This window comes from Cibotium barometz, chromosome 53, assembly GCF_041138505.1.
Source record: "Cibotium barometz isolate CiBa-2024 chromosome 53, ASM4113850v1, whole genome shotgun sequence".
NCBI classification, from domain to species: domain Eukaryota; kingdom Viridiplantae; phylum Streptophyta; class Polypodiopsida; order Cyatheales; family Cibotiaceae; genus Cibotium; species Cibotium barometz.
Window position 1 is genome coordinate 1718792 of NC_141098.1, and position 12571 is coordinate 1731362.

At 44.1% G+C, this 12571-nt stretch overlaps 1 protein-coding gene across 2 annotated transcripts; it reads right to left on the reverse strand.

Moving 5' to 3' along the window:
- Positions 1-8693: 8693 nt before the first annotated feature.
- Positions 8694-11512, reverse strand: LOC147608172 (protein NUCLEAR FUSION DEFECTIVE 4-like). Of its 2 annotated transcripts, none has more exons than XM_086789394.1 (3): positions 10726-11511; positions 9293-10638; positions 8694-9200 (listed from the first exon to the last, which is right to left on the reverse strand). In XM_086789394.1, exons 1-3 carry the CDS (start codon positions 11050-11052, stop codon positions 8750-8752), a joined length of 2124 nt encoding a protein of 707 aa, XP_086645520.1. In that variant the 5' UTR covers positions 11053-11511; the 3' UTR covers positions 8694-8749. The 2 variants fall into 2 exon arrangements, with proteins under 2 accessions (XP_086645520.1, XP_086645521.1); XM_086789395.1 differs by having other exon boundaries at positions 8945-9123; positions 10726-11512.
- Positions 11513-12571: the final 1059 nt, after the last annotated feature.

The following is a 12571-nucleotide window of genomic DNA, read 5'->3' on the forward strand; positions in this document are numbered from 1 at the left end:
GAAACACAGGTACTGGTTATTTTGTAGGACATAATATTTTGGCATGACCTCCCCCATCTCCTCGTAGCATTCCCCACTAAGTTCTAATTCCTGCACCAGTTCAACATCTTCTGATGGCTCTTCAATCACTACTTAATTGATCTTAGCTTGTGGTGGTTGTGGCGGTAGAACTGGTGGTGGCAAGGGCGAAGCGTCTTGTACCCGGAACATCCCCCTAGGTAAGTAGGAAGAGTTGGGTTGTCCAGCAGTGGTAGAGATTGCTAGCAAAGCCAATGGGGCTTTATTTGCTAGTAGTTGTGCCACATTTTGAAACCTTGGAAATCTACACATTGACGTGTCATGATTTCCCAATTTTACACAGTGCGCACAATAGAGTAATGGTCTTGTTGACTATGCCCCTGCCCCGCCGACGTCTCTCTTCCTTCCCTGACCTTTGATTTTTCTAATATGGCATTGCTGAGTTCATCCATAGTCATATGTCCGACTTGCTTACTTCGAGTTCCAATTTCTTGGTGACTCGAGACACGCTAAGTCCTGGTTGCTGCAAATGATTTAACATCTTCAGGTTGAAAGCTGGGCACAAAAACATTCTTTAATCTTGTAAAATTAACCTTGTCCTTAGGCTTAAGGGTTCTGAACCATTGAGCTTTTCCTTCTAAGGTCAGCGAGCGACGAGAAGGCATGTATCTTGGTCACGTCACTGACCGGTCCGTAGGTTTCACATGTAGATTCAAAAATCTCTACATGTTGGATAGGATCCCCATCCCCAGAGAACTTTTGGACAAGTTTTGAAATGATATGGGGACTCCATGTCTTGTAAGAATGTAGGGTGATTGATCATTAACTCAATATCCTTCTTGGTATAGAGTCGATCCTCTACTTGTATAGCCAAGTTAGCTATGTTACCCTCTTCTTCTCTGGTTGTAAACCCTTCCTCCATTCTGGATTCCAAGTTGGAATTTCTCCATCACTTCTACCTGTAGCAATTTTAGGTTCTTTTCCTCGTGATTGGAGTGGGTTAACACTTCCTGTCTCCTTTCTCTTAGCTCTTGCCCTACGAGTATCAAGCTCTTGTTTCCTTAAGTTCAATTCTTGGAGTTGTCATTCTACCTCACTTCATTGGAGGTCCAATTCCATTTCCTCAGTGGTGGGAAAGAATATTTGACCCATCCTAACTGCACTTTCTATATCTTGTCTAATTCGAGGAGTGTCAGTATTTGATAGCCTAGAATTCAACGCTTGAATGGCACTTCTTGTCTTGGACCGAGTCCAGTGCTAGTTGACGGACCCATGCTCGCAGATTGCGCTTCTTCATCATGAATAGTTTGGAGACCAAAAATCCCTGGGCGATATCAATGATCCCATTGGACTTGGTTGGGGAGTGTGGTTTATCTCCTTTCCCAAACCCAGCATATCTCAACCCTTCTTTCATGGACTCTTTACTAGTGGTTTCCGCGGTGGTCAGGTTTCTCAAAACACTCAAGTGTGTGCTTGCGGAATGTCCTGATCCCACACTTCTTTGGTAGGAAGTCCCTGGATGATTTGATGCACTATATTCAGGCATAAGATCGTCTTCAATGAGTTTTCCAGATTTTAAGTGCATGTATGTATGATTTGATAAGCTATTAATCAACTTAAATTGATTCAATTTCTAATTCTATCATTCTGTTCTCAGGAGGCATGAATTAGCAGAGAATGTTTCATGTCATAAAACAGCAGCAAGAAAATGGTTCACGTCGTGAATGGTTTTCCTGCACTTTCACATGCTCAACAATTTTCCTCCTTAGGGTTAAATTCCTTCTTTTAGTCAAATTACCTTTCTTTAGCTGACCCTCACAGCCTTAGTTTTGTCAATCCGTCAGTTTTGGCCTTCACGTGAACCTGCAGGATTTCTTTCACATCGTGAAACAGAAGGTGTTTCATGTTGTGAACTGCTTCAGAAATGGTTCACGCCATGAAGGTCTACTATACTTTCACGTGATCCAATTTTTGGTGGGTTGCACCGTGTCAGAGGTGTCAAGATAAGGGTTTCTATTTTTGGAATGTAATCTCGTGATTTTCACGGGTGAAAATCCCAGCACTAATTTTGTGAGCGATTCGCGATGTGAAACTTTAGGGAAATGATTCACGTCGTGAACAACCTTTCTGCACTTTCACGTGGAGTTTTCCACGTTGGCAATTTGTGGTTTTGGGTGCATAATACTTATCCAAATGATGAAAATTAGATTGTGCCAATGCTAAAGAATGAAATGCAAGTTTCTGGCTCCATCAATTGTCCCTTATATTTTTTATTTTTATGATTTTTTTTTTGTGAAAAAAGAAGATAACAACACCCAACCTGCTTCTTCACGTTGGTGTTTTTTGTGATGCTAACTTCAAAATTAACAAGACCACCCAATGAATCCTTTCCTAAACTACTCTCCACAACATTCACAGCATCAAACTATAACTTTTGTCTCAACCACACACACCTTATCCTTTCATTTCCACACAATGCACTACCAGAATGCAAAGGCAATAATGAATACTATGATGCAATTGGGAGCTGAAACTCAAAGAGTATGGAAGAAACAAAGGTGTTTCCCCAGCAGCGGCACCAAAAATGTTATGGGCTACCTCACTTCCAAGAGGGAACTCTAAACATTCACCTAATGGATGAACAATAGAACACAACCATCGTGGGATACTTACCAATGCTTCGATCTCGATTCCCTTGAGGCCTCCAAGCTTCGATTCCCTTGAGGCCTCCAAGCTTCGATCTCGATTCCCTCCAAGCTCACTTGTAAAGCTCCACTTGTACACTCACTTGTACACTGTCACCGCCGTGGAGTCACTCACACCATCACACAGACCAATCACACTCTCTCACACAAGCATGAAAGAGGCACAATGCTAGAATGCTCTCTCTCTCACAAAGCGTAAGGGGAGAGCTCTCAATAGTACAAAGGGGATTGTGTCCTTTTCATTATAAGAAAATACCTTATATACAATTGGTCCTTATTCACACTTGGATGCCCAAAACTTACTAACTAGGCCTTGGGTGGCCAATATCTCATAATGTACAACCTTTATAGTGCCTTTACATGACACTTATTAATGTCCTCAATTGAGGATCATGTTGGTAATCCTAATGAAATTAACAATGTGTAAATTAGGATAAGGCTAGAAAGCCTATATCATTGTATGGTTCATTTGTGATATGAAATAGAATTGAGTGTTGAGTGTGCATTCTCTCTCTCTCTCTCATAAAGTTTTTAGTGTGGTTTAATCCACCTTAATTCTTATGCTTAATCTATGTCTTTCACCATGATCAATCCCATGTTAGGCTTGTTTAACATGGCATCAAAGCTTCAGTGGGCTCTTGGTCATGGTGAATATCTATATATAGATTTCTTGGATATGAGTTAATTGATTAAGCATATTTGTGAAGAAGAAAGCTCCAATGGCTGAATAACGAGAGAAAAAAGGCGCTCATAGTAGTCTTTGTGACTTGTGCTTGGAGGAGAGGCAGCAAAAAGGCTTGAGGAGAAGAAAGCCGCAACGGGTGGCCAGCATCAACAACTAGAATTTCAAGTCAGCAACACCACCAAGGGCGAACCTAGCACAACTGTAACTCCATTCACAATAGCTCCCTTCAGAAATAGGAGTTGTAGCACGATGCAGTAAGCTAGGTAGACAGAGCAACAGGCAGACAGTGAAACAAGAAGTGAAAATTTCATCGGGCTACGTTGAGTAAATCGCGACTCTTACATCCACACAACAAGACTGCGAGAGCAACCCATGTGAGAGTGCTCGCAGGCCACACCCTGGCGCCCAATAGTAGGAGTGTGAGCGACAGCTTGTGTACAACAAGCAAAGGGGGCATAGAGGTCATGATGGAAGTCGAGAAAGGCAGTGTCAGTGGGGTAGCTTGCTCACGAGAAAAAGGCGCAAGAGAAGGCAACTCATCATCACCGGGGTCACGGTAGAGAGTACAGCTTGGCATTCACCATGAAAGAGACATTGGGCAAAGTAGGTACAGGGTCTCGACAATAGCAACTCCGCCCCCACCCCGACGCACAAGAGAGAGATAGACAACCAGAGAGGAGAAACATGTGGGTGGATAAGGGCCACCCACCATGGCCCATCATTGTTGGTAGCCATAGTAGCTGCAAGATCAGCTTCTTCTCGCCGATGCACGTCTCATTTTTTTGTGTCTCAAAGTAACCCTAAGGTGGTGTAGAGTTTCCTTCACAAGTGGTACTCACATGCAAGCTTATATTTTTTTGATAAAAACATGTACGTGTTCTAAAACATGTAATTTTTTATTCTCTCCATAGTCTTCAAATAACAAGCTAGTATCGGCTTTGGTGGCAAGAGCCATGGATGTTGATCATTTTTTTGAGATGGGCGCCTTGCCCTTGCATAGCACATAAAAAGGTTTGTAAAATTAACTCACTCGTAATTGATAATGGGTAACCGTACCCGAGCCTGCATGCTCAACATGAGGATTTTTTTTGTAATCACCCATGGTATGAGGATTGCCTTGCCCAAGCTCACCGAGAAGCTCAAAATGGTTATTGTGATGTGTGCATGAGCGATGTACGTGTGAGGTGCATGTGCATGGGTTGATTCCCACCCGAACTTCTATATTCAAATTGGACCCAGTGGTTCCGCTGTGAGCGAGTCGCCTCAAAATGGACTTGGTGTCTAAGATGGTAGACACGCACACGTGTTTGGTTTGATGAACACTCCAATGTATTATTGAGGGGGAGTGTTGAGAGGTAGCGATTGCGGTTGTGCAATGCTACATTGATGGGTGATGGGTGACTTGTGGAACACCTCGATTAAGAGAGGGTGTTGAGAGATGTAATCGCGGTGTTGTGTGTATGTGGGAAAGTACCCTAGAGGTGCAAGATATTATGGAAAGATAAGAATGCCACATGTAATATTGAATGGTGTGTGAGTGTTGACCAAAAGAGTGGAAAAGGAGTTGCCACATGGATGATGGTGTAAAGTGGGATAAGGCTAGAAAGCCTATATCATTGTATGGTTCATTTGTGATATGCAATAGAATTGAGTGTTGAGTGTGCATTCTCTATTTTTCTCTCATGGAGTTTTTAGTTTGGTTTAATCCACCTTAATTATGTTGCTTAATCTATTTCTATCACCATGATCAATCCCATTTTAGGATTGTTTAACAAACATCAACCATCTTCACCAATTCCCTCATCATTAAAGCCCAAGTAACATTTTGAGATAAAACCCTAGGAAGCATCAGAGTCCTTCTGGAACCACAAGGTTTTAATGGCCACATCTCTACCTAGTAATGCAACAAAAATATTATCATAGATGGACTTGTCTCTGATAAAGCCATGCTATTTTTTTGAAATAACCTCTTGCAGCACAAGAGCGATTCTGAGTACATCACTGTATAGGCTCCAATGCCCAAACCTGCTACAAGCAGTTTGTTTAGGGATGAGCTTTACAAGACCTTCTTTAAAAACCTTGTCCATAGACCCGAGTTAAAGGCTTTCTTGTTGCAGATGTCACCCATCACCTCTTTCAATAAAGGCCAGAAGGCTATAAAGAACTCAGTTGAAAGACCATCCTAACCTGGAGCTTTCTCCCTACCCAGCTTTAGCAAGGCACACCAACACTCATCAATCTCAATATCTCTTTCTAGCCACTTAGCTTTATCAGGGTCCACCATGTGTCTTAGAAAACCTAGCAATCTATCTTTAGCTTGAAATCTCCTCAAGGAGAAGTCCTCTATCAGACTTAGAGTTGAACCCAAAAATTTTACCCATTTCAAAGCCAATGACTTAGTATCATTCACAGGATTACCATCCTCATCCAGAATATTTTCCACAATCTCATTATCACACTTATTCTTTGAGAGTTTAAAAAGCCTATTGGTAGGTTTTCTGCTGTTATTGATGAATAGATTCCTTCTAGCCCAGTAGTCATGTTCTCTATAGCATCTATCCTCCTCAGCTTTAATATTGGCATGACACTTAAAATACAACTTAGTGTCATCAACATCCAGTCCTATAGTTTGCCTCTTCAACAGATCTTCTAACAAAGCAGACCACTTTCTTCTCTCACCTCTCCTTTCCTAAGCCCTCAATTTACCCACATCTCTAATGATCGCTTGCATCTCATTAGCAAATTGCTTCCAGGAGCCCTCAACCCCCTTTCTCCTTTTTAGTTTATTAATAGCTTCTTCAGTATACTCCACAAAGAGGGGGTCCTTCAAGAGTAGATTATTCACTCTCAATTTCCTTGTTGGAAAATGAGACAAATCCATGTCAGTCCCATCAAAATAGGACTAGCTCCACTTCAAAGAAGATGATCAGGTAGTGTAGAACTACAATCCACTAGCACTCTCAAAGTATGGGGCACCCATGAAGCCTATTGACTAAAGAAAACTCTATCAATTCTTGAGAGAAGGAAGATAAATATTGAAGGCTGAAATAAGTGTGCCCTGGTTTATCTCTCCAATCACCCAGATACCAACTATCCTTAAGCCCCAGTCCCCTTCTAAGCTCCCCATTTCCCTTATCACCACATCTATCAACTACTTTTTCCACCATATTAAAATCCCCTAGCACAATACAAGGAACTTGAGCATTTAGACCAGCAATCCAATTCCACATATTGCTCCTAACCTTATGATTATGAGCCCCGTAAACATTGATAACCCATATTCTTTCACCATCTACTACAATCCCAACAACCAAAATTCTTCCCTCGAGATGATTAGCTATAACATTAGGATTAAGATCTCTCTTACCTAGAGTCATGACCCCACTATATCCTAAACTAACACCACCATAAAATATTTCCCAATCCCTAGAACTATTTATTCTAGAGGTTTTCCCAAACAGGTTATGCTCCTGTACAGCCAAAATAGACAGTCCCCCACGATTTCACTAATTCCCAAAATATAGCACTTTTCTTCTTATATTTAATCCCTTTTATGCTCCACGTGCACCCCGTAAACTTTGTAGTGTTCTTCATGTTAATGCAATTTCCACGACCATCTCCACTTCCTCACCATCCCTCTGACTACTCTGAACGACACATGAATCCTTTCTTGTTTCATTCAGTAATCGCCCTAAATTCTGTTCTACCATCATAAGGTTATCTCTTTGCAGTAGTGGGCTGAAAGGTTTAGAAAAAATGATAAAACTCAGATTCTCACCGTTCCCATTCTTTCTACTCTGGGGACCCTGACTAAGTTGGGCTTTCCTAGCCTCTGCTGCTTTAGCCTAACCCCCTTCCATCGTATTCTCCCCAAATTCAAACATCGTATTCTCCCCAAATTCAAACATTAATTCCTCCCCTTTTAGACTCTTTCTTTTGCGTTTTTAGAGGTACTCTCTCTTTGTCACCCCCCCATTAACCTCTTTAATCTCGTCCCTCCTAGATTCTAATTCAAGGTAGTCTTTGGCAATATGCCCAAAGGCTCCACATCTAAGGCAAGCACCAAGGAAAGCTCCAAACTTGAGGCCTAAATCAAGCTTACCCAATTGACCTAAATCTACCTCCATAGATTTTGGAGTTTCATTAGCTGGATTCCAAGTGATGCACATGCTATTACCCTGCCTTCCTCATACCTTGTCACTAGGAACGTATAACACACAACCAAGGGATTGGGCTTTATCACGCAACGCAGGTCTAAGCCAGGGAAGAAGCCCTATCACTTCTACCCAAACAGGGCATGCATTTTGCAAACTTTTATTGACATCAAACAAGGGATCAAAAGGAAAGACATGCACCAACCATTGCCCAAAAAACAAGGGTCCCTTAGCAAACAACTCAGAAACAAACTGACCTTTGATAAACAGTAAATTGAAAAAACCCTTCCCCAAGTAGAAGATCTTAGAAACAGCACAATCATGCAGAATGCTTTCCTGGAGCCACTTCACCAGTTTGCCCTTCGACGGAGGCTTGTCCAGTCAAAAAAGAAACACGCTACACATCGAAAACAACCCTATTTGGCTTCTAATGAAATCTTGGCTAAGTTTCAAACATACCTTGCTCTTCTCCTGATTACAGAGTCTTTCATTCAACCAGTCCGAAACACATTTTTTCTTCAAGCACTCCGCCTCGACGTCCTCACCTCTGTGCTTCATCTCCTCCTCTGCCTCTGGATCCCAGTCCCCCCATGCACTCGCCGCCTCATCCTTACGTAGAAGCCATCCGCTAGAGGCCACCACCATGCAAGGCCCAAGACGATGACCACCTGTCAACGTACAACGGGCATGCAACCACACGAGTAGATAAACACACCACTAATCCACTCCCCTTTAACATGCGCGACACATAGTAGTCAGAATTCGATCGGGATCTCTCCCTCTCCGGTTTTCTACCTCACTCCCGTTATTTTTTAATCGACAATATATTCTTGATATATATATATATACTTTTCATGCAAGGGCTTATTAATAATAGTCTTCGTCATCGTGCATAAGAGCATATAACGATACATCGCTTCGCAGGTATCCACAAGTTCTTTTACAGATGCAACTTCATATATTATGGCATACGTGCTCATGTATTGTTGCATTCTTAATTCTTATCTTTCACTGCCATTCTACCTAAAAGACAGAAAAACGCATCTTGGCTACTCGTGCATCCTGCTTGAAAGGACTCTCTATATGCTCCACACATTCTTTTTTTTTTTTTTGAAAGTCATCGATAGGGGATTCCTTGAAAAATTAGGATATTAATCAGTCATAATTCATGTTTAGAAAAAGAACATTCACTTCTTGGCGAGCTTAGAGCAATGGATTTGGTGATAGAGGGTGCGGGTGCGCAGCGTGAGGATGGAGTCCAGGATGAAGCCTAGAGCGGAGACGCTGGCCATGACAAAGAAGACAAGGCGATAGCAGTGGGTCCCGAGGCAGGTGGTGGAGGAGCCGTCCTTGGCAGCCTCGCGATCGTAGAGGAAGCCCGCAAGCAAGCTGGAGAATAGAATCGAGCCCAACGGTAGGTTGAGGATGAGTAAATTGTACATAAGCCCAAATGCCTTCAACCCAAACAGCTCTGAAGCCACTGGCACTGATATCGTGAAACGCACGCCATAGCACACACCCACTAGGATGCTACCTATGTACAGCGATCCCGACGCTCCCACTGCGAGCAAAACATACCCCATCACCATTAACACTTGTGAAGCTGCCAGCATCGCGGGCCGAGGCACGCCCTTCCACCTGTTGTATGGAAGAATTGCCTTTTATTCAATACATTGCAAGGCACGAAGAAAGAAGATGCACATGATCTACTAGATCAAATTGCTCCTCACCTTATTAGGGATTCCGACAACGACCCTGAAGCTAGCCGCCCAAAAAATCCGGATATGCTGATTAGGGACACGTAGGTGGCGACGCTGGCATAACCCATTGACTGCCCTATCTGTCCCATGTTGTTGATCACCGCCATACCAGTACCTACGCCACAAAGAAAACATACGAAGAGCAGCCAAAAATCTATCGTTTTCAAGGCCTCCAGCACCGTATGGTCTTCGCCTATCCTCTTCTTGCAGTAGACAGTGCCAGTGGCACAATCTCCGTGCTCTTTCGTTACCACCTTCCCGACGTCTTTCTCCGCCGCTGCTTCATTGCCGGAGATTTCACCACCTCCCTTAATTTCTTCGTTCTCCTTCTCACCTTTGTCCTCGACTTCTTGGCCTTGATGCGGTGCAACAGTGCCAGTGGCCCTTTCTCCGTCCTCTTTGGTTGACTGACCGTCAGCCTTCTCGACGTCTTTATCCGCCGCTGCTTCATTGCCGGAGATTTCACCACCTCCCTTACTTTCTTCGTTTTCCTTCTCACCTTTGTCCTCGACTTCTTGCCCTTGATGCGGTGCAACAGTGCCAGTGGCCCTTTCTCCGTCCTCTTTCGTTGACTGACCGCCAGCCTTCTCGACGTCTTTCTCCGCCGGTGCTTCATTGCCGGAGATTTCACTACCTCCCTTAATTTCTTCGTTCTCCTTCTCACCTTTGTCCTCGACTGCTTGCCCTGCAACAGTGCCAGTGGCCCTTTCTCCGTCCTCTTTCGTTGACTGACCGCCGCCAATCTTCTCGACGTCTTTCCACGCCGCTGCTTCATTGGAGCTTAATTCACCACCTCCCTTAATTTCTTCAAGCTCCTGCTCACCTTTGGCCTCTTGCTGCCTTGCTGCTTTGAAGTAGAGATAGATGGGCAGCATCACAGGAGCAGCTAGAATGAGGAGCATTCCCGCGGCTATAAGCTTCGAGAAGAGCTCGACATGGATGCCACTCAGATCATACGCGAGGAGATAAAGAGCCAGCACGATGGCCATAGCGTTGAGGAAGGAGAAGCATCGAGACTCTTCTTGCTTCTCGTTGGGGATGTCATGAGCTGCAGGTTCCAAAGGCTTGAGTAAGAGCATGGCCACAGTGCAGATGGCCATGGGGATGAGGGCCAGCATGAGCACAAAGGCAGAGGCGTTGCCCTTGAAGAGGGCGGCACACAGATCTGTGAAGATAGCAGTGCTTAGGCCGACGTACGCCTTGAGGATACCGGAAACAGGGCCTCTGTTCTGACTGAAATTCCTCAAGCAAGTAACCAAGACGGCGGTGTTCATCCATGTGGTGCTGTTTCCGCCCATGCACATCACCACGCACATCTATGTTCATAACATTTGATTCGTAAGAAAGTGGGGAATCGAATTGTTCTAGAATCATTCTTCTGATCACAGCAACAGAAAACTCACCAGCCAATACGGAAGCGGCTTAACCTTCTTGCTTATGACTAGCCATTGCACCCCGTAACCAAGCATCCCTTCTAGAGATCCAATCAACAGGATGGTCCATGGGGGCAAAACGTCGGAAAGAAAGCCCGCCACTACACCGAAGGCCTTGCCAACGTCCTTGGCGGTGCTAAGGCCGTTGAGTTGAACCTGGTTATAATTCAAGATGGCCTTGAGCGCCACGGAGTAGTTCGCAAAGGTGTAATTATTGCCGGAGATTGCTTGCACCCAAAGCGCCGACACAAACCCCAACCATTTTTTGCTGATGGAGGCTTTCTTTTCATCTGCCATTTTTGACAAGCGGCTAGGTTCTCTCGAGTCGGAGAGTGTCGGGAGCTGAGAGCTCAACTTCGACAGTCGACTGCCCCTGGCGAGTCTCGACCGTGGAATCAGAGGCGTGGACTAGTTGTTCTGCAGTAAATAGAGATTCATGCAAGCCCTGGTGGCTGGACCCGCGCCCCGGGGCTTCGGAATGGGGGTTACTGCGTGACCGCAGACCGGACGTCGGCCACGAACTTCGTCCCACGCCAATAGACGTAATACAAACTTCGTGATACCAACGGCAGCGGAATTTGCAACCCTTTCCTGGACAAAAATTCTCATGGAATTCTCATGAAACAAATAAAACGGCAACAACTGCACAAACGAAATTGAACTGCCTGGGGCAGGCGCAGCTGGACCAGGCGCTGCACGGCTCTTATGCTTTGATGCTGTGTGCTGGGCGGGAGACTACCTGGGGCAGGCAGAGCCGGAGCAGGCGCTGCACGCTCTTCGACTTTGAAAGTTTGATACCCTGTACCGTTCGACTTTGATGCTGTACTCGTCAATTTCGATTCTCGAAAGCAAAGGGTGAAGGGTGCACGGCAGTGCGGAGTGGGTACCCGTTTTCCCATTGCCACCACTTGGAATCTAGGTGGGCCTAAAGACTACATAGTTTGTGGTATTAATAGAAAACAATTTACTTTCAGCACTCCAAGGCAGCAGTCCTCAGGACAAAGTGTCGTGGGTCTTAAAAAGACCCTTGTCAGGTGACATCAATGGATGGTATTGAACAACACCTTTTTGGGTGTCAAATAAAATAAACTAGGTCCAATAAATTAGAGTCAGTAAATTAGGTTACTAAACGATCATAGTTTATTTTTTAGTTTACTAAATGGACATAGTTTATTTTTTAGTTTACTAAGCGATTATAGTTTACTTCCTAGTTTACTAAGAAAACATAGTTTACTTCTTAGTTTACTTATCAAATCATAGTTAACTTCTTCGTTTGCATCATAGAATGAGAGTGAATTTGGGTTTGGGACTTAAAAAATTTTGGAGCAAGATGTTATGTGCAAAAGAGCTCGAGACCTTGGGTTGTCATTGGAAACATCTTACCACTACACAATAACTTCAAGCAACAAAACCATGTGGTTTCAAGCCATTATATTCTATGTTTTTCACCCCTAGTTTACTTTATCCGACGGTCCAAAAAAGGCATCACGATTTCGATTAATGCCATCCATTGATATCACGTGACAAGGGTCTTTAAGACCCCATGGCACTTAGTCCTGAGGCAAGGCAGTGCCCACTTCCCAGCACTAGGTGCAAGTAAAAAATCGAGCTTGCTGGGCAGTGGGTAGTGCCTCGGGTGCACGTAAAAAATCGAGTCTGTTGGATAGTGCACGTATTTCCCATTGCCACCACTTGAAAGCCAATCTTGCACGTAAAAAATCGAGCTTGCTGGGCAGTGGTAGCAAACAATGACAGGATTTGAAGGGTAGTCTGGGTTTTCTTAAGACATTCAGGCAGCTTCAGCTCAAAAGTCCAG

Excerpts from the sequence above, each read along its gene's own strand:
- LOC147608172 (XM_086789394.1), bottom strand. The coding sequence starts at position 11,052 with ATGGCAGATGAAAAGAAAGCCTCCATCAGCAAAAAATGGTTGGGGTTT. Across the intron at positions 10,639-10,725 it reads AGCCGCTTCCGTATTGGCTG|ATGTGCGTGGTGATGTGCAT; the intron begins GTGAGTTTTCTG and ends TTATGAACATAG. Across the intron at positions 9,201-9,292 it reads TTGTCGGAATCCCTAATAAG|GTGGAAGGGCGTGCCTCGGC; the intron begins GTGAGGAGCAAT and ends TCCATACAACAG.